Here is a 22,865-nt window from a genome sequence, read left to right on the forward strand (position 1 = left end):
GATATCTGTATCAGCAATACTTCTGTGTGCCTCAAGGGTACAAAATGTCCTTGGCAACACGTTGGTAATATTACGAGCCCGTGATACGAGGAATGATTGCAGAAGTGTATTTATGCACGAGCATGCCTTCTAATTAGAGAATTGTGATTTAGCGCTTGTCTCTTTCTCCTTATGTGTTGCGCTAGAAGTATTCCACTTTGCAAGCAACAACCAGCTAGCCCAGAAACGGACATTGATAAAAATTCTATACACAGCACATTTATGTTGCGTACAATATGGCAGCCTATATGTACAGGGCTTAAACCAAGGCTTACGTGTGGATATACGATTGTTTACGAATACTAAACTTCAAGGTCGCTCTCAAAGTCGGCAGAATTTGTAAGCATGAAATGTTCGCGCTTACGCATACTACCGTTAAGGATTGAATATAAACATTGTAAGGCGCTTTGTGAAGTCACTCTAGCACAGTTTCTGCTAGGCTACGCCACACTGCAGCGTAATTTGGCCGTGGACCTCATTGAAGTGGGACAATAAAGTTCCTGTGCAAGTGCTCCAGATTCAGCATAGCGAAATCACGTGCCCGGTATATACTGTGTGTTTTAAGTATCTGCAGCCCAGGTTATTAATCAGTATGGTATAGAGCCCTACCATTGGCTAAATCAACGGCACATAGTTTGCTGTCATGTATAGTGGTTTGGTCTGGTTTGTGGTGTCCAACGTCCCAAAGCAACACGGGCTGAGAGACGCTACAGTGAATAGCTTCGGTAACTGCGACCATCTGGTTCTTTAAATTTACCTGATATCGCACAGTACACTGGCACCTCGAGTTTCGCCTCTATGGAAAGGCGGCCGCCGCCGCCGGGATTCGTTCCCGCAATTTTGGGAACAGTAGTCGGGTGCCAAAACCACTACAACACGACGGCGGGACTATTTTCATGTTATAGTCCTCAGAGTAATTTATGGTTGATATAAGTTTTGGCATTTAATGAAAGCATGTGAAATATTAAAAAATGTCACGTGGTTGCGATCTTGCACTACTGTATTGTAGCGTAGCCAAGGCCGTTTTTAATCAACGAAGCGTGTACGCTGACAGGATCGAAATCAGCATAGTCTCAAAAATGCGTCGGTACATTTTGCCGGAGCATGGAATTCACGGTCTACGGTAAACAGTAAGTGATGGGAAGGCCACCTACAATCACTTCGGACGGAGAGTTTATGAAGCTATCGCACTGAGAAAAAAATAAAGAGAAACAGAACAATCGTTAAATTTAATGCAGAATAGCTTTTCTTTATTTGTATAATTGTGCAGCCTGTCGACCTGAGCATTGGTAGCTCGCTTCGGTGTGGTCAGAGCAAAGATTTCCTTCGTTCACATGTTGTTGGAAGTGCTTCAATACGCATGAGTGCAGTCACGTGACATTTTTTCATATGTTGTTGCCCTTGGTTAAATGCCGAAAAAGGCGGCCATGTCGGACACACGTCGGTAGAAGAAAAAAGAATGTCGTTTAGTAACGTCTTGCTAGAACTAACTGGACCACACACTTCCGAATAATAACGATTTTAAAAAATCAAGCTTGCCTAATTAACTCTGAGGAGAAATATATGAACGCTAATGATGTGCCGTTGGTTTTTCTAAGCTTGGCTGCACCGCTTTTTAATACGTTATTCAAGATATGTGAACTGTCCTGCATAGATTTGCCTATGTCGTTGGCCCCATTGAGCCTTGTTTCAAGGCTTGCCTATGGGAACCAAACCGATAAGAACCAAGGTATCGTTAGGACAGGAATCTACATGTAATTTATTGCAGCGGAGTCAGTAATAGGCGAAAACCCGTTATCGGTCATCGGCCAAATAGCAGCCTAATATTTTAGTTTCATTACCATTAAATACGTTCAGCCCTGGAAAGTAAGTTCTCTGCTAACCTGGTAAAATTGCGCTTCAATATGCCGTCTCTTTAGTAGGGCTAAATAAAGTGATTTTCATAAACAGGGCACAACAATACATGTGCTGTCTCTTTTTGCTCGATCTGCTCATAATTTGGGACGCATAAGGAGATGCCCAATTGCGCTAAGAATATCAAGGGCGCGGTGCACATGTACGCTGTGATGATCCGGTATACCCATTGCTCATCGTTTGCGCAAGTACACTGCTCACACTGACTACAGTCCAGTAATTACAGTCGAACAACTTGTGGTTTCGTTCCCAATGACTCGAGAAACTCTTATTCGGATTCTTCCATGAATCATCTTCTTTTACTTGCACATGCCAGCGTCATCATCCCACGGCTCCACCTGTGGGACGCACCTCGGGTTCGCCTTGGGAATAAACGCCAAGCGGCCATCTCATTTGGCCTTCTTTCACAATATAAATAATTCAGCTAGATATGTCATTCTAAACGAGGCATAAAACCTTTGTGCACTCAGGCAAGTCATTTCGTGCGTTCTCCGTGAATACGGAATGCTAGACAGCACGTGCACGTTTCTTAACACAGAAAAAAAAATGTGAATGAAAAAACTCGCACCAAAGGTGTACAAAAGTGATGCGTACGAATAAAGATATCAAACTACCCAATCACGTTAAAATGACAGGAAGGCTATCTTGACCATGAGCTACGTGAATATCCGTAAAACTATCTTGACTATGAGCAGCAGTATAAAAATGTCACATTAAACAGCGGCAAGCTTATTGTGCGTGTAGACTGACGGTCCCGTATAGAATTGTACTTGCTATAACGGCCGCCTTAAGCGGAGGCAAAGAAACCACCTCAGGTGTTGCGGAGCTTTCACATTATCAAGTATATCTTGCGGTCTGCAAATAGCAAACCTGTTTAGCGGTTGCAGTTGCCGATGTCGCTGTAATGGGGACGTCACTCGAGCTGGGGCCGCTATGCGGTGCAACCGCGCCACCTGGTGCATACTTCGATTTCTGAGTTGCCCCGTCGTCGGAGTCTTCCTCTTCTGCGAGATTGTGCGAGAATAGTAGATATTTGAAAGGCACACTCTGTATGAGAGATTGTTGGAAAGACTGTTAAAAAAATTTCCATTTATAACGAAAAAATGTGCGCACACCCAAGCTGTCTCAATAACGCGTGATGTGCTTATGATTGAACGGAAAGCTTCCGACTGCTATACCCATTCGATGTGCTCTAGTCTGTGGCTGGACCCAGCGTTAAGAAAATAACATGGTAATATGAATTTGAATATGGACGTAAAATTGGCGAAACAATAAAACGGTCGTTTCTCATACCTTGAAGCCATGGATGTTTAATTGTTAGGCAGGCATTGTCGCAAGGCAAAATGTAATACAAATCTCTTATTCATGGGCGTTCCTCAGGCATTTTGTTGATTGTGGCTGAGCCGGTAAACATAGAAGTTGGCACACATGCCATGGGATTAGATGCGTATTGTTAAGCCGTAAAAAAAGTAAAAAGAACCGAATTCAATTTTTTTTTCTAATATGTACTCATGCATGGGGAATTTGCTGGCAGCAAAAGAAAGCATGCAAAATACTAAACAATACCACGAGACTGAGCTGTTACGATAACTTATTTCTGTGCTCCTAATAGCGTTCTGAGTGAGCGAAACCCTTGAGTTAACGGTGGCGAGATGCGTGGCCTGCGATGCGCCATATTCTTGCAAATAAAACGTATGCCGCTGTAAACTTTACTACTTCACTTCTAGTCCTTCCTTTATTTATTGCGCATGTTTATTGCTTTCTAATAAAAATGCTCGCAGCAACAGCCGTCGTCCACCACCGAAGCGGGGGCGTGTGCAATGACGGCCTTCAAAAGATAAAACCCCTGTTGAAGGACAATTGATTGATTTATAGCAAGGGAAAGGCGCGGTAACTGTCTCACTTGTTTTCTGTGGACACCTCAACCACTCTATGAGGGAAGGGAGGAAGGTGAGAGGAAAAGTGGAATGAGAGAAAGAGGAGCCCTAGTGGAGGGCTTCGAAGTAATTTCGAACCTGGGGATCTGCTGACCTCGGCGGCTGCGTTTCGATGGCGGCGAAACGAAGAGGCGTCCGTGTGCTGTGCGATGCCAGCGCACGCTAAAGAAGGACAATTGAGCTCAGCAAGTTCATGGTTTCACGGAGAGAGAAGCAAGTATCTTTTGCCCGCACTCTACAAAAAATACACGGGAGAAAAAGCTAAGTTCTTTCTCTGTACGCCCTTTACTTTAGATGTTACAAGTATAATCGGTAAGAAATCATGTCTAAAGTTTGGAAAGGAATGTTGGATTATGAAATTAAAAAAATCGCTTTTAAAAGGAACCCTAATTTAAGCAGCAAGTGTTTCGTAAATCAGTATGGTTTTGACTGTTATCTGGAAAGTCACCCTTTCATACCATTGTTTCGACGGGGTCCAACCGCTGTTAGCCTGATCGATTGATTTATAGGAAGGGAAAGGCGCGGTAACTGTCTCACTTGTTTTCTGTGGACACCTCAACCGCGCCGTAAGGGAAGGGAGGAAGGTGGGAGTGAAAGTGGAAAGAGAGAAAGAGGAGCCGTAGTGGAGGGCTACGAGCTTCGACCACCTGGGGATCTTTAACGTGCGCTGACAACGCACAGCACACGGACGCCTCTTCGTTTCGCCTCCATCGAAACCCAGCCGCCGAGGTCGGGTTCGAACCTGGGTACTCCGGCACAGTAGTCGGGCGCCCTACCACTGCACCACCCCGGCGGGGCAACCGCTGTTAGCATGTTCGCATGCCTGTAAGGCAGGGAAGGGCGTCGGACTAGTGTGTGTTTCAGTGCATGACTACGACATTGAAACTAGCGTGGAAAAAGACTGGACAGCGGCAACAAGGTATCAACAGGACGCCATTCTATACCCTAACCGAACCCTATTCCAAACGTAGATTTTGACACATGACATAGCGCATGCTCAGGAGACTTCTTTGCCCCCACTCCACATTTCTTATTAAATAAACACGCTATAATAAAAAAGGTGTTTCGACCGCTTTTTGCATGTTCGCATGCTTGTAGGTCCGGGAAGGCGTCGGACTAGTGTTTCACTGCATGACTGCGACATTGAAACTAGCGTGGAAAAAGACACTGGACAGCGGCAACAAGGTATCAACAGGTTGCCATATACTCTAACTGACGCCTATTCCACACGTAGAAGATTTTGACATATGACATAGCGCATGCTCAGGAGACGTCTTTGCCCCCACTCCACATTTATTAAATAAACGCGCTATAATAAAAAAGGTGTTTCGACAAATATTTTTCGTGAGGGCTATTGACAGGGTGCACCCGCAATAGTTACCCTGCCTTTTCAAAAACCCCAAATATTAAGGCGAAAGCCTTTATTGCCTTATCGCTGCCGTCAGCAAGTGTCACGCTTTTCCGGCGGCCCTAATTGGTCAAGACGGGATGACGTCATGGATGTCTCGACCAATCCCAGAGCACACCACAATATGCGCGAATAGGCAATGAATGATCGGTTACTAATTAACGACTAATGAAATAAAGAATTACTGATTCCTAATTATTCACTAATAATTTTGATTATTTCTTACCAATTAGTAAATTCTAAGTAATTTCTAATTACTACAAAATCACTCAATATTTGCTAGTCAAATAATACTTACTAATCAGTGACAGTTGCGTAATTATTTACTAATTATTTCATTACCTGTCCCAGCCCCATCAAGGACAGGAGCAGTCACCCTCCTGGGGGGGGGGGGGGGGTGACTGCTCCTGTCCTTGATGGGGCTGGGACAGGTAGGTCACCGCCGCTTGCGGCGGGGGCTAGCTTGCCACGGAATTTTTATCTATCTGTTGTAGGCCTCAATGCACCCGCCACCGCATCGGTGGTGGACGACGGCTGTTGCGGCGCGCGCCTTTCTGTCCTTTTTCTTTTTCTTTCTTCTCTGTTTTCTCTTCGGTCCGCACGAGGCAGCGGAGGTGTCTCAGCTACAGAGCCAGTAGCAGGCCCATGCATTTTCTTTTCCTTCTTCCTACAGCCACAACAACAACCCTGTGCTAATGAACACTTTTTTGCGCACACCCACGAGACTATAAAGGCTTTCGCCTAAATACCTGCAAACTATCTCCTTCCATGACAACGCATGTGCACAAAACATTGTTAGTGTGGTGGAATTTGCAGTTCACTCACCAGGACTCGTCTTCATTCCAAAAATGGTGAGGAACAGCAAGGATCCTATGAGGAAAAGGCAGCAAGAGAGTACCAGCACTATCGCGAATCGTTTGTCGTCCTGGTTGCTGCATAAAAGAACAGAGGCAACGGTGAATGCCAGAACTTGAAACTACGTACTAGTTTGAGCCAGCAGGTACAGCGTCATTATTTTGGGAAAAGTTTAGTATAACATTTTAAGGGGGGGGGGGGTCACAATTCTTCAGGGCGGTCTCTGGTGCGAAAGGTATAGTGTTCTGTCTCCGCACTGTTATTATGCAAGACGTTCATTGAAAATATTTGCATGTGGCTCTGAAAGCCAAATACACTATTAAGTGTAGATACTGAAAGAATCTCAACCTAAGAATTGGAACGCTGCTCAAATGTACTGCGGACCGCGCCGGCCCGCAGTACATTTGAGCAGCGTGCCAATTCTGCAGACGACCATATCGTACTCTATAGGATTTGCTGATTACTACTGGATGGTTTGATTTGTTTTGGCGGGAAAAACAACAGGTCACGTTAACATATATTGTAAAAAAAGGCTAGGTCGAGACGGCGAGGTCGTGACGGCAAGGACAGCGAAGCCTTGTCTAGCGTTTTAATCCGATCACGAACCCAGGCGCGCGCCGGAGCCGGTGCCGCGGGACGAAGATGATGGTACGTACAAATGAAAGAAGAAGATCATGGCCTGTACAAATGAAAGAAGGTCCACAGAAGGCTCACACAATCTGCCCGGGGGGTCGGAAGCGGCCAGCCTGGCCGCTTCTAATTAACCGATGTACCGCGGAGCACAAACGGTTTCAAGCGAGAAACATGAACAATTTCAGTTCCACGGTGGCGTCGATCGGCTGGGGGATTAACAGGCGTGAAATTGTAGTTAACTGGAGAAGTTTGGCTGATGATCTCGTAGGGACCAAGGTAGCGGTGGTGGAATTTGTCACTAAGGCCAGGGGTGCGCAATGGTGTATAAAGCAGTACTTCGTCACCGGGACGATAAGAGACCACGCGATGCGTAGAATCGTAGCGACTCTTGCGGTCTTCCTGGCACGCTGCTGTGTTGAGGCGGGCAAGATGACGGCATCTGACCACACGAGATAAGAACTGGGTAGGTACTGATATGGAGTAGTCGGGCGTAGAGAAGAAGGAAGCGTCGAGAATTGTAGTCGGAGGACGGCCATAAACGAGGAAAAATGGAGAATAACCGGTAGTCCGCTGTACTGCTGTGTTATAGGCGAAAGTGACGAATGGTAGAATAGTGTCCCAATTTCGATGATCCGGTGTGATGTACACGGAGATCATATCCGATAAGGTGCGGTGAAATCGCTCAGTCAGCCCGTTAGTCTGAGGATGGTAGCTTAAGGTTGTCTTATGGAGGGTGGATGGCGCCTGAAGAACTTCGGCAACGACTGCCGATAAGAAGGCAGTCCCGCGGTCACTTAGGAGCACCCGAGGAGCGCCATGACGCAATACAATTGATTGCAGAAACAAATTTGCTACTTCTTGAGCGGAACCGGTCGGTACAGGTGCTGTCTCAGCGTACCGTGTAAGGTGGTCGACAGCTGTTATAATCCAATGGTTACCCCCATCGGAGAGAGGTAGGGGACCATATAAGTCAATGCCGACTACGTCTAATGGCGTGACGGGACAGGGAACAGGTAGTAGAAGGCCAGCGGGCGAAGACGTCGGCCGTTTGCGACGTTGGCACAGAGGGCAGGATGCGACGTATTTGGCAACGCAGGAAGATAGGCCAGGCCAAAAGAATCGTTTTTTTCACGCGGTCGTAGGTTTTGTCAACACCAAGGCGACCTGCAGTAGCCTCATCGTGGAGAGCCGCCAGTATACGTGGGCGAAGCACACGCGGCACGACTGGGATCCAGCGAGTTACATTAAGGCAAAACACGAAGCGGAGTAGGATGCCATCTTCGAGCTTAAATTTGCGAAGTTGCCGGCGAAGCCGAGCATTGGGTGGGTCCGAAGCGCCAATAAGGCGGTCGATGATGGGTCGGCAGTAGGCATCGGCTAATTGCTGTGAGCGGAGAGCGTGTTTGTTTTCAGAGTCATCAAATGAAACTGCTGTGATATACGTCGGGGAAAGAGATGGTCGATTGTGGTCATAGGTGGAAATGCATTGGGAAGAAAAACAGCAAGCCGATTCCAAAAGTGGACAGCGAGAAAGAGCGTCGGCGTCTTGGGGTTGGCGACCCGATTTATAAGTGACCTCGAAATAGTATTCTTGCAGGCGTAGAATCCAACAGCCAAGTCGGCCTGTCAAATTTTTGAGCGAAGACAACCAGCAAAGAGCATGGTGATCGGTCACAGCTGTGAACTGCCGACCATATAGGTAAGGGCGAAATTTTTGGACAGCCCAGACGACGGCAAGGCACTCCTCCTCGGTAATGGTGTAGTTTTTTTCAGCTGGAGTCATAGTCCGACTGGCGAAGGCAATCACTTTCTCACGCGAAGTTGCATCGCGCTGCAGGAGTACAGCTCCAAGACCGAGACCACTGGCATCAGTGTGCAGGATGGTTGGAGCGCTGTCACTGAAGTGGCCAAGAACAGGGTCTGATGTGAGGGCGTTCTTCAGATTATTAAAAGCGGCTTCGCACTGTTCGGTCCACACGAAAGGGCTGCGTGCTTTAAGTAGTTCATGAAGTGGAGCAGCAATACTTGCAAAATGCCTTATAAAACGCCGGAAATAAGACGCCAGGCCGAGAAAACTGCGCAATTCTGTAATCCGTTGTGGACGAGCAAAGTTCAAGACCGCGATGATTTTTTCAGGGTCTGGACGAATGCCGTCATGGCTGACTAGATGTCCCAATATTTTAATTTCTTTCTGTGCAAAGTGGCACTTCTTGGTGTTGAGCTGAAGGCCCGCTGAAGCGAGACACGTGATGATCTCATTCAGGCGCGTGAGATGGTCGCTAAAAGTTGACGAAAAGATGACAATGTCATCCAAGTAACATAAATAGGTTCTCCATTTTAGGCCACGAAGCACAGTATCGATCATTCTTTCAAATGTCGCTGGTGCGTTACAAAGTCCGAAAGGCATACCATTAAATTCGTAAAGGCCATCGGGAGTTGCGAAAGCGGTTTCTTCTTTATCGTCCTCGTGCATAGGTATTTGCCAATAACCTGAGCGGAGGTCCAAAGTCGAGAAATATTCGGCGCCTTGGAGAGAGTGAAGGGCGTAATCAATTCTTGGCATTGGGTATACATCTTTGCGGGTAATTTTGTTGAGTGCCCGGTAATCAACACAAAAGCGTACCGAGCCGTCCTTTTTTTAACTAACACTACTGGGGAGGACCATGCGCTTGTCTAGGGACGAATAATATTGCGATGGAGCATGTCATTTACATTTTCTTTAATTACTTTTCGTTCAGAGAGGGAAACCCGATAAGGCCGTCGGCGAACGATAGAGTTACCTTCAGTAATGATGCGATGGTGCGCAACACTAGTCCGTCCCAGTGGTGAGGAAGTGGCATCAAAAATGGCTTGGTGGTGTCGAAGCAATGTCAGCAGTTCTTGGCGTTGGTTCGGCGTGAGGTTAGGATTAATAGTCTTTGTGAGAACAGAAAGAGAGACGTCTGGCGAAACACGGACTTGAGGCAGAGGGGCGGTGAGCACCATCAAGGACAAAGGTTGAACATCCACCATGCAGGGGAGAGAAGTTCCTTTTGGGAGCACGAGGGATTCACGTGAAGTGTTAGTGGCCGCTACTGTCGCTGAGCCGTTGCAGAACCACACAAGACTAGACGGGAAGGCGCTACCGCGTGCAAGATGACGATAAGATGGTGCGATGAGTACGTCCCCGTCAGTGATGTGGTCAGAAACAACGGTAAGCAGTTTTTCGCACTGAGGAGGCAAAACAGTATCAGCGGCGGCAACGAGGGGATGATGTCGTTTAGAAAGTTCAGATGAAAAATCGCTGTCTGTCATATGGATAACACGGTCGCCACAAGAAATTAACGCCGAAGCGGTTGGCAAAAAATCCCATCCTAAAATCATCAGATGCGCACATGGTGAGAGCACAGCAAACTGCACATGATAGCGAACGCCGTCAATAACAATTCGTACGGTGCACTTTGCTAAAGGGCGCAAAGGGACGTCATTGGCTCCACGGAGTTCAGGCCCATCATATGGCGTCGTCACTTTTCGCAAACGGTAGCACAAATCAGCGTGAATGACAGAAATTGCAGCTCCTTTATCAATCAATGCTTCGACCGGGAATCCTTCAGCGAAAACAAAAATCACATTATACGGGCAATCTGGGGGACTTTTGGTAAGTTCGCAGAGTGCAGTTTGACCTCCGGAAACTGCAACGCTTAGTTCTCCGGATGGCGGACAGGGATAGTTGTTGCGGGTCGGAGAGGGGAAACTGAGCGGCGGTATGGGGATAGCGACCGACGTTGGGATGCATGGGTTCGACGAGGCTCAGACGAGGATTCTGGAGGTGGGGATGATCTTCGAGGTGGGCTTGGAATAAACCGGCGTTGATAATATGACGTTGAAGGGATGCCACTTTCAAAGGTATCGTAACCACGGCGCTCGTTCTGGAGGCGGCGACGACAGACGCGAGATATATGTCCTCTAATGCCACAGTAATAACAAATTGGTCGGGAGGGGCGCCAAGGTGCGTAATAGGGTGGTGCAGGTTGAGCCGTCGCTATTGCATTGACGTGATTGTAGGCTGGTGCCGGTCGAGGAGGGGGAACTAAAGGAGGGGGGGATGCTGCGACGTGCGCGTAAGTCTTTACTGAGCGGGGTGCCGGAGGGCCAGATGTCATAGGTTCGGTGATTGTTGCCAGCTCTTCTTTGATGATGCTACGGAGACCGGCGTCATTAGATGTTGCGGAAGAGTGATCGCCCCCGTGTCGACAGACAGGCTTGAGGGCCTGGAGCTCCTCGCGGATGATGGCTCGAATAAGTGCCCGCAGGTCGAGATCAGCATAGGTCGGGCCAGTAGCGTTGGTGGGCTGCAATCGGGAGGACTGCAGCTGGTCGATGCGTTGGCAGGTCGTAATAATGGAATCAATAGTTGAAGGATTCTGAGCAACTAGGATGTTATACGCCGTAGAATTGATTCCTTTCAAGACGTGGTGTACTCGTTCAGGTTCCGCCATGGTGGGACTAATACGCCGGCAGAGTGCAAAGGATGGCGTCTATGTAAGACGCATATGACTCATCAGGACCTTGAAGGCGTGAAGCGAGCTTGGTCTTCGCAATCTCAGTCCGATCTGCCGGGTCGGCGAAGTACTGTAGGAACTGCTGTTTGAAGGTAGTCCAGTTAGTTGTGTGGGGCTCGCGGTTGATGAACCAAGTCCTGGCGACCTCAATAAGGTAGAAAGATATATTGAGAAATTTCAGAGCATCGTCCCACCGGTTGTAGGCACTGCAGCGTTCATAGGTGTCAAGCCAGTCATCGACGTCTTCATCGCGACGACCAGCGAACAGCGGCGGGTCGCGTTGTCGTGTGGGCACAGTCGGAGGGGTTGGTGCAGCCGAGGTAGAGGATCAGGCCTGTTAGTGGGTACTGTCGGTAGACATAGCGATGGTGGCAGTTGCCAAACGGCGACCGGAACGTAGCTCCAGCAAGACGCAGGGCCCAAGGCAGCAAGGGGATAAAATTTCACCTCCACCACTTGTAAAAGAAGGCTAGGTCGAGACGGCGAGGTCGTGACGCAAGGACAGCGAAGCCTTGTCTAGCGTTTTAATCCGATCACGAACCGAGGCACGCGCTGGAGCCGGCGCCGCGGGACAATGATGATGCTTTGTACAAATGAAAGAAGATCATGGCATGTACAAATGAAAGAGGGTCCACAGAAGGCTCACAGTATGTACATATATATATATATTTAGATTGGTCAATAGATTTTCTAAGTATTAATAAAAAATGTATATTAGCACCATAAGTAAAACAGTGCAGGCGAATGGTGGCAGAACGAGAGAAAGTGCATGTCACCATGCTGTATCAGAAAATGTACATCAGAGAGCGAATGGTGTCTCTACATCCGCCCTACACTTATCAGTTACCTCATGGTTTGCCTTAAAGCCGGTATAAGCGATTCGCGCTGGTACACCTGTTGGTCAGGGCGATTTCATTGCTTCACGCAAGGATATATTGTTCGCCATCTCCAAGAAAAAAAAAATGGCGCCCTACTTCGTTTTGCATGTTCTGCTCCATGAGAAACGACATAATTTTTGTGCATCGCTTTGTAAAGTACAGTAAATGGTTTCCGTGGCCCAAGAGAATGCATGAAAAAAGAACTGGTATGAATTTTTAGGGTTATCCTGGCGAGCACTGATGTCAGTAGCACGGCTTGGTTCACGCGAATCTAAAGTGAGCATCAGGAAAATGAGAAGAGTCAGAATTTTAGACGCACCCTCATTGGCAGCTGCGTACCTGTTGACAGAGCATGCAGCTTTTTTTCCAATTTGTCCAAAGCTCCCGTTTTCCGTTTAACATTTGGTGCACCTATAAGTAGGTCTTATATTTTTATTATCCTATAGTCACACAATGAATTCGAAATACCTTATTTGGAAGAGTCGCAGAAGGTGGCGCCTTCTACATATTGCCTTTATAACCTGCCAAATGTTTCCCTTAAACAAGATATCTTGCAAACTTTGCTGGGCCGAAAACCCGTCACCTCCGTAGACGGCTGTAAAGTAAAATCCTTATTGGTTTACGAGTGCATTTTAAATTAAAATGAAAATTGAATAATGAACTTGTTGTGCTCTTCGTAAATGTACCTCGCGTGCATTTGTGATTTGTACTGATGGTACCGCTACAAGATTCTTAAGAAAATAAAAATTTCTGCAAAAACCGTTGAAGTTCACGGAATAAAAGAGCGTTGCTAAAGGGCACAAGTGCTTCTACCCTTAATGCTTAGCTTAAGCGTCCTCATAGTTTTTTTTACTTCAGTCTACCTGAATAACAGAAATGTTTTGAAACAAAAATAACGCTGTGGTATCTAATGCCCCTTTATACAGGCTAGAACGTCGACAGCGCCGTTTCTTTCTAAGGAGTGCAATTTCATTGCTTTCAAGAATAAAATATCCTCCATGTTCAGATAACAATTAAAGATGAACGAATTTATGTCGCTCGTTTAGAAACCCAATTTGGACTCATTAATTCCATGCATTGGGACAGACTACACTGCTTCATATAGCGAAAATAAACGTCTAAATTTGGATTGTGCAGTTTTTTTGAGCAGCAAGGTCGCTAGCAGGGAGGACGTAATGCAAGTGTTCAGAAACCGCATTGAAATGTTTGCATATATTTTGTAGAAATCTAATTTACAATGATATTAAGCGCTTCAAGAGCGAAAAAAAAATGGGAAAGGCATGGGGCTGCTAACTTAAGACCGCAATGTCTCTTCGGGATAAGACAGATAAGTAGAAGAATGTAAATTCGCAGGGAAGAAGGGTCAAGCCGAGACACGCGGGTGGAGCGGCTGTTTTTACTCAGGAGTATTTGAAAACTACAGAGAAGACGGATCACTTTCCACCGTCATTTTATGAAAGATAAAAAGGATGGAAGTGACAGAGTGGCACGGTAAACGGCGCCTAAACCAACTCACTTTGAAACCAGCATGAAATGAAAGCATGTCTTCAGGTTCTAATGGCATTCTTCTTCATATAGGTGCAGTGTTTCATACAGGTGCATTATGACGAATATTACGCTAAAATTGTTTTGAGAAAGATTGCAACGGTTGTTTAAATCATTTTTTTGGCTGAAAAGCGTGAAAAGAATCGCATTAACGCTAATATTGCAACAAAAAAAGTCAGTCATGTTTGGAGTCAACATTGCATACCTACCTGGATTTCAAAAACCTAAATTATTTACAAATATGGGCAACAATGAAAAGGTTCAATCAAAGTAACCGCCAGAATAATTTCTTAGACACTGAATGTAACAAACATTTCCCGCATATTTTAGTTAAGAAAAACCAATCCTTGCTTACCTCTCCCCAGTTTCTGAAATAAACAAATTACAACAATTGCAGCAAAGTCCCAATGAAATGAAATACTTTAGTATGCTGGAAATATATTTCCAGTCCAAGAACCGAAACGCCTGAGGAAACTGTGGTGCAGGATGTCTGGGACAGATTTAAAAATTTTTTAAAATAAGAAAATTCAATTATGGCTATGAAGTCTCAGCGTCACTCCTAATGCAAACCAAAAGGTATTGTCAGAGAAAGAAGCTTTACGTCGTTCATAAACCCGATTCAGTGAGAATACTAGCAGTTTTATTCTATGTGGAAATTAGTACGGTACAGATTATTACGAGAGCACAGCTAACCCAAATAACGCTATCGAATTATTTTGTATCAGCCGAGACGAACGTCAGAGTTGAAAAGTTTTAACCTATCTTGCTGCTGGCGTCTACATTTATTAATTTCCGAAACAGGTTAGAGGAGTGATCTGTGGATCCGTCTGCGCTTGTTGATTTCAAAAATGGTACAATATCTTGCCTTCGGATCCTAGCAGAAATAATGCTGTACACCGCTGAACTGCGGCGCAGTATAACCCGAACGCCGGTCTAAGACGTATTCTTTATAAATAATACGAGGTTTCCAAAGCTCGCATAAATTCTAGCCTGTGTTGAAAAGTAATTAAGGATTGTTATCGTTTTTCACTGTCATGCCTTCAGTGCGAATACCCGCGCCTCCAGAGCACAAATATACCGCATTGCATGTGCAGTTTTGGCACCCTCAAAAGTGCAATAAAGGTTATTGTTTGATTTATGTGAAGTTAGTGCGCAGCAGATACTGCAGCGAAAGCGGGTGCGTGCGGTCGCTAGGTTTGAGCTCCGAACGGGGCAGCGAGAAGACACTGAAAAGTCGAACACAAGTAGAAACGGCATACTATCGGCTGTGGAAAACACTGTTGTCACCGAGTTACCTCTCTCTAGCGCCGAAACAGCAATTGAAATATAATAATAATAATAATAAAAATTTGTTCATAGGAAGGGAAAGGCGCAGTATCTGTCACACACGCTCTGTGGATACCTGAACCGCACCGTAAGGGAAGGGAGGAATATAGTTTTTGAAAAGAAATAAGCAGGAAGAAATTTGCGCCCGTTTCAAACAACCCGAGATAAACGTAATCTTCCAGATATTTTAAACATTTCCACCTAAACACGCTTTCTAAAGGTGCATAACGAACTAACTTGCTTCCAAATTTATTTTCCTTGTGCCTTTCAGATTGTTCGATCAAGTGTCCAGGGTGGCTTCACAGTCTTCATCTATTCCTCGTTCTGAACGCGAGATTTCGTGTTAGGCCCTTAAGCTCAGCTTATCTGGCAGCACATAGAATTTATTGTAATCTCGTACGATATAAACTGATGTTAAGGACATGCTCATTCAAATGGTTCTAAACACTAGATGTGGAAAAGAATGTTGGTTAGGAATCTTGATTTGATAGTTTACCCTGCACTCGCAATGAATTTTTACTGGTGTTGAAGAAGTCTGATAGAATTGATTTTTCTGAATAACTGCAGGTTATTCCTAATTTCCCGGAGGAGTGACAGGGAAAATACTAGTTGTAGTATTGGAGTCTTAAGGCGCCAAAAAAAAGCGCGTAAAGAAAATTTTCCATCAAAACAAATATACTCAACCGAAAAAGCCGGTTATTGTGTAACACCTGATTAGTGGATGGGGGCTATCTTTCCGCAGAGTCGAATCTTCTTGCCGAAATAGGAAGCAGCCTGGCTGATTTTCATCACAGTAGCTTTTTTCTTTGTGGGGCTGCATCACATAGTATTTCCATGGTATATCTAAAGGTATGCGACGTGAATGTTCCGATGAATACCTCCTAGTATGATCTTTCACATTCAGGTAAACCTGCCTTTTGTCATATATCTTTATCGATGCAAATTACTACCTTCAAACCTCATGCATCTAAATGGTCGTGCATAGTCTTCGCTTGCCGGACAAAACCTCCGATCTCAAAAATATAGCATATAACCACTCATATCTGGCATTACGAGGCCGTCAGGCATTTATAACTGTCCGGAAAGCAATGTTTGAATATTACCTGCTATTGAGGTAATCATTTCTGATTCCTAACATTTTCTTAGTTAAACCAGCCGTCATGTTGGAATTACTCTTATCCCAGAATTCGAGCATTGCTTCATATCGTACGTGCAATCATTGTAATGGCAATCTGCGCGGTAAATCACACCAATCAAACATTGTGAGCAGATCAACAATGAACGTGCTCTTTCTTTACAACTGGGTATATCCATTTTTATCTCACCTTCAAAAAATGAACTGCGTGAGATTTTAGTGCTCTTATAAGACTAATGAACAAAGTACAGCGCTGAATGGAGTGCAACTGAGCTATTAATAATCGGTTCACAGGAATGGAAAGGCGCAGTATCTATCACACTTGTTTCTGTGGTCACCTCTACCATGCTGTAAGGAAAAAGAGGAAGGTGGGAGATAAAGTGGAAGGAGAGAAAGAGGAGCCGTAGTGGAGGGCTACGGAGACATTTTCGACCACCTGGAGATCTTTATTGTGCACTGCCATGAGGGGGAGGTGGTGAAGGGTAGCAGTTCCTGGCCCTACGGGGCTGGGACGGTAGGTCAACGCCGCTTGTGGCGGGGGCTAGCCAGCCACTGATTTTTATCTGTTGCAGGTCGTCATTGCACCCGCCACCGCTTCAGTGGTGGCGGACGACGGCTGTTGTTGCGGCGCGCGTCTTTCTCTCCCTCTTCTTTTATTTCTTGTCTATTTTCTCTTACTCCGCACGAGGCAGCGGAGGTGGCTCAGCTACAGGGCCAGTAGCAGGCCCGTGCATTTTCTTCTCTTTCTTCCTACAGCCACAGCAACAACAGTACTGCCACCGTGCTGCAGCACACGGATGCCACTTCGTTTCGCATCCATCGAAACGGAACCGCCGCGGTCGGGTTCGAACCCGGGTACTGAGGCACAGTAGTCGGGCGCTTTAAGCTGAGCTATTTGGGTGGAATCTGCTTCCATCTTTCCCAAGGACTATTCTATCAAAACAACAACTCGCCTACACATATTGCAGTTTAAAGCTCCAAGGGAAAATAAAAATGCCTTTGCTACTGAAGCTCAGCTGACAAAAGTGTATTCCTTTGACTGAAGCAAGCACGTAACCTGAGGGCGCACAAAGGTAAAACGCGAAGCTCCATTTTGTGTTTTTAAGCAAGAGAATTTAGTTGACGTTTAATAGTTCATTATGCAGAGAACATATTGTAAAATGAATGCAAATGTACTGGATTGTACTGCGGCTAGTTTACATAACTGGTGAGAACATTTGTGCAAGATATGTAGCAACGTCACTACGCATATACGGAAACTAGGTGCATACAAATCAGGACTTACCAGTAGATACACGGGGCAAATCCTCTGCAGAAATATCAAAAACATAATAATTAATCAACATTTCAGTATGATTCGTTTTTTTGATCTAATGCCAGAAGGGGGAGTGCTCCTTCTAATGAAAATAAAGCCATTCGCAAGAGAGATGTCACCTTTTACTCATTCATTCGTTAGTTAATAAATGTTTCTGCATTATTTATCAGCACGGTTAAAGCAACAGTGCACTCGCTCGATTTTTTGGCCAACAACACTGCCGAGGTAAGCCCCACTTATATGGGACATAAAAAGGCCTTATGACTTTGATTAACATGACAAATATTAGGGTAGTTGTACTCAGGTACCAGGCAAATCAGTGTTTAGAATCCTAAAAGCAATAGCAAGGCTATCTTTATTGAAAGCTTTCATTCATTAAATGTTTGTAATGCCGAAGGAACAGTCAATGAAAGAAGTGACTTCCTAAATCTAAGATGAATAAACAAGCTTTAAAAACAATTCACTAACGGCATATAATCTATTCTTTATGAGCCGTCATTCATACAAAATTCACAGAGCAACTTACCAATCAAAAGAAGACTGCGGGCTTTAACCGGCAAGTTTTAATCTTCAAGTTGAAACTGCTTAAACGTACACCATTAAAAATACAGCTTCGTGAAATTTTAATTTTTGCCAATTAATATTGTACATATTACCCCTGCATTACTGTTTACCTCCCAGGCAGTAAAATACACTTTATTGCGAAGAGGTGTCAGTAAGGAGTTGAGAATGTACAACATGAAAATTGATCTGCGCGATAAAAAAAAAAAAACTGATGCAAACGTTGACGTAAACGCGCACACTTTGATTCTTTGCTTTGGGCAGTGATATCTACAAACAGCAGAATTGAATCCACCCCTGCACATTCGTTCCAGAAAAATTTATGTGCCGTCGTTTTCTTTATAATCGCTTTCCTATAAACCCCGTTCCTTTAGCCGACAGAGAAGTTCTCGAGACGAACTGCTCCAAACTACTGCGGCTCGGCTTTATAAGAATGAAATCCTTTAGGGCTGTTGAGCGGACTCTTTCCTTAAGGCTAATGAGTGGGTAGTGTTTCAACAAGCGTAGTTACTAGCTTGACTATTGTCATTGCTAGCACACCAACTCGCTTGAAGAGCAAATAAAATACATTGAGAAATTATAGATACCAGGCGATGATCTACATACAGCGCCGAAGGTAAATAAGAAACGCGGGGCCCGCTTTCAGTATTATGCTCTCGTTTCTTTGATATGGCATGTGAGACTTACAGCCAAGCGAACTGAAAATCGATGAACGCTTTCATGTGTTTTCAGCTGTAATATGTATATTCAAAAGTGTTCCCAATTGCAGCACTGTACCGCAGGCTGCATGTGACGACAATAACACATTACTCAACGCGTTAATGCGCTCCACATAGCTATGTGTTCAGCTGGCATTGCTTTACGCTCGGACAAGGGGTAAAACAATACAAGGGGTACATATATATATATATATATATATATATATATATATATATATATTTACATGCGAATTAAGAGAAGGCTTATTTGCGCCCCACAGGCTAAAATACGCCACTTACGACCAGCGCATGGGCGAACCTCAGTTATAAATTTGCACTTGCGCTCTATAGACAACTGGTTCTAACCCCATATAGTTCATCCTGTGCTATGAATTGCAAGAATTGTGAAGAAGCTGATTATTTTATATGAATAAACATTCGACATCAATGTGAAGCAGTTTCAATACAATGATAACAAGAAAGGTTCAGGAAAATTCTTCCCAGAACGTGTAGTTCCCATTCTTGTAAATGTTCCTACATCCGACTAAATCATTGAGAAACTAGATTTGAGTCGGTCAACATGCCACAAATAGATTTTGTCCAAGAGGCATACAGAAGCTCAACAATTTGTACTGGGTATGGATAATACCATGGCTTATAATCTTAAACACTACGCTGGCGAGAACTGCAATAGCTAACTTTGGTTTTCAAAATTCACCATCCTAGAAGGGCGGCCCCATATCCTAAGGGCCTTTTATATCAATGCAGCTGTTTCCTTGTAATGCGTAACATTGCTTCGTTCAGAAATGCAATATGGAGTGAACGTCACAATTGAACCAGCCCTCCCAGAAGGCGTGAAACAAAGCGATACGGATAGGCAATATAGAATAAGTCAGCTGCTTTTTTCTAAGCAATAGACTGGTCTAGCTTCTCATTATCATATTGAGGACACATCTACACTTGCATAGTCATTCCCTCAAATATCATGCTAAGATATTTTTCTTTGAGCAAATTTAAGTAGAGATCTTGTGACCTTCATTCCATGCGCAAAGCTGCACACTTTATGAAAAAGCGCTACCTACAGTCAGCGCTACGTAGCTTGGTATAATTCACCAGGGCATGCTTTTCGGTAAAACCGGGTGCTCGGTTGTGAACGCAATCATTTTTTTGCAAATTAAGTAAAGCTGCCTAGCTATCGTATACAGCTAAAGCAAATATTTAACCGTAGTGGCCTATAAATTATAATAACAGAAGAATAGGCCTACTTATTTAAAAGTTAAGATAAAACATACACGCAAAGAATACATAACAAAGTGTGTACTCCCTGGGCATCGATAAAGGAAACATTGTGGTGATCCTGATTTCTCACATAAAACACTAAAATATCACTTTCGTGCATTCACTTTTTCATACATTTAATCATTTATTCATCCTCATCTTATACCCTACGGATGCCCTGTGGCAATAAACATCAATTTAATAAAAAAAAAAAACTCTACTTACCGTCTAGGTCTGCAGTTGAACGCTCAACTAAATTGAAAATAAAAATGGCTCGTGTCTGGAACCCCTTTCAGAGAAAAGGTTTCTAATAACGAGAGCTAAAAACTAACAGCGCGTTTCTTTAAAAAAAAAGGTTTATTGCAACAATAACTATTTCGAACTTTTGTCCAAGTAATAAAGCACTGTGTTCAATTCAAATGCGTGTTTGTAGATATGCCGAAATAAATGGTACTAGGCGCGTTCCGCAGCATGATGCCCTAGTTCCTGCACACTTGAGGCATCTAGAATGGTTATTATAGAAAAGAAGCCATACATCCTGGCCATTTAATCAACACGTGTATTTGCTAAACCTTTGGCAAAGTGTCTAACAGTGGAGAGGGATATTTAGGAGTTATCTTCTGGATATATGCATATTCATGCCAGCCAGTTGTTCAGCGCGCCTGCAGAAGCCAATCATCTTCCTGGCCCCCTGCTGTAGACTGCAGGCAAACGGGTGCATAGAAAGCGCTTTGTTAAAGTCGTTCTCTCCACATGCGTTCCGCATTAACTATTACCTTGAGCAAAAAAGCCTAAAGCGCGCTTGTTTCTTCCGCCCAGAATGTTGGATAAAATATTTCCGGTGTAAACTCCCATCGTCGGCATCTCTACAAATACCCTTCGCTCCAAATGCTATGAAAACCCAGCTCAAATTCTGCATATGTCTCAAAAGTTATTATTTTCATTGTTTCATATCATCTGTGTAATATTTCAGCAGGGCATCGTGGAGAAGTGTTGTGGTGTTTCGGCCTTCTGTGACGAAGGTGCAGGCACTCTATTCTAATGCCGTAAAATAATTACATCGGTACCCATTTAATGGATGCACGACTGCGTCACTATTAGTACAGCGTGGGGTATACAGCTCCTCGCACTCGGATCTTGTGAGCTGGACGACCACACAATGTTTTTTCAGCGGTAGTGGCTAGATTACTGCTATCCATCGGTTAGTATCAGTGAAAACTGCGTTTCTGAAATATGTTGCTATTTTGGAAACCAAAATGTTCAGAAAAGTTTTGTGCTGATGATAGGCAAATGAAAGACAGAAAAATCAAATTCGCCCCTTAAAGAATTACAAGAAAAATAAAATTAGGATGAAGTGCATTTGCCATGTACTCGATGATTACATCGAGTGCATGTCCTCTCCCCTTATGTAATACCCCTTGTAGGGATCTTTAAGGGTCAATAAATGATAATGATGATGATTATTATTATGACTAGCAGCTGATCGGTATCGTTTAAAAAGAAAGTATATATCAGTTGCATCTTGCCTGTACTCTCAAAAATGAAAGGCTAGCGAAAAGGGATGTACTCAAGCTGAGGACAACGCAGAGGCCTATGGAACAAAAATGGTACATGTAACGTTAAGAGATAGAAAGCCCCCCCCCCCCCCCCCCCCCCCCCCAGAGTGGGTCATAGTAATAACTCAAGTTGACATTCTAGTGGAAATCGATAAGACGAAATTGGCATGGGCAGGGCATGTATAGCGAAGGGCGAATAATGGATGGTCACGAAGCATGACAAGTTGAATGCGAAGGGAAGGAAAGAGTAGCAGAGGGAGGCAGAAAATAGGTTGACCGACAAGCTAAGTTAGCAGAGGTCGAGTGGTTTAAGGTAGTACAAGATGGGATAATTGGGGCAATATGGGAGAGGCTTTCGTCCTTCAGTGGGTGTAATCCGTTTGATAAAGGTGATGATGATGAGTATGGCTATTCGCTCAGTTTTGGAGAAACGATAAAATCAACTTACAGCTGGATTCTGTTTCATCTGAAAAAAGAAAATGTTTTGAATATTAGGGCATGTAATTCACAAATACCATAAATGTGCCGCTTCTATGTTTAGAACCGGATAGATGGAAATTCCTCGCATGTTTTGTATTATTCAGTGCTTTTTATATCGTGCGAGAAGGCTCAAGGCAGGAGCCGATAATTTGATTATTGTGTACGTAGTTTTCACTATAATTTGTTTAACATATGCTGCTACTCATTAACAATTAAAAATAAAACACTATAACACCAACCCCTCGACCGTCAAACATCATAGATAAAACAACAAAAACGTTTGCACAAGTTACTGAAGCCGAAATTGCCTATATGCATATTGCAGTTTATTAAAACTTCCTCCTATAAAAAACTAAGGCGGTATGATAAATTTTCTTATTTCATCCGATCCACAATAGCAGTGATTGTGAATTTGTATCACTACGATACTGAACCAAAGCACTTCCTGGATGATTTCTATTTCATGGAGGTGAGCTAAAAAGGAGGAATCTGATTTAAAATTTATTTCACGAATAAATAACTACTATTTGTCCCAATAACTGAAAGTTGTATACTATATCGTCCTTTACAACTCTAGAAACATTGCGGAACGTTAAATAAAATTGACATCCAATTTATTAACTCAAAGGTGGTAATAAACCAGTCTTCTCAAAAACCATGTATGGCTGTCATAGATGTGAGTCGAAGATTTTTTTGAGTTAAAAGTCTTAATTGCATGTCATGGTAGTGATGTCCCGGCCGCATGACCAAGAGCCTCAATTTCCAT

At 44.2% G+C, this 22,865-nt stretch overlaps 1 protein-coding gene across 7 annotated transcripts in view; it reads left to right on the plus strand.

Moving 5' to 3' along the window:
* LOC146181550 (uncharacterized) overlaps nt 1-22,865 on the plus strand; it is a 173,469-nt gene that overhangs the window by 88,423 nt on the left and 62,181 nt on the right. The window contains exon 4 of one of the 7 annotated variants that reach the window (XM_084576592.1): nt 16,968-17,209. The exons of the other annotated variants lie outside the window; for them this stretch is intronic. Coding sequence (XP_084432718.1) covers nt 16,968-17,096 — 129 coding nt within the window. The 3' untranslated portion in view covers nt 17,097-17,209. Of the gene's footprint in view, nt 1-16,967; nt 17,210-22,865 lie in introns of those variants that run through there. 7 annotated transcript variants of the gene reach the window in all.

Source organism: Amblyomma maculatum, chromosome 8, assembly GCF_055883805.1.
Source record: "Amblyomma maculatum isolate TAMU_Amacu chromosome 8, ASM5588380v1, whole genome shotgun sequence".
NCBI classification, from domain to species: Eukaryota; Metazoa; Arthropoda; class Arachnida; order Ixodida; family Ixodidae; genus Amblyomma; species Amblyomma maculatum.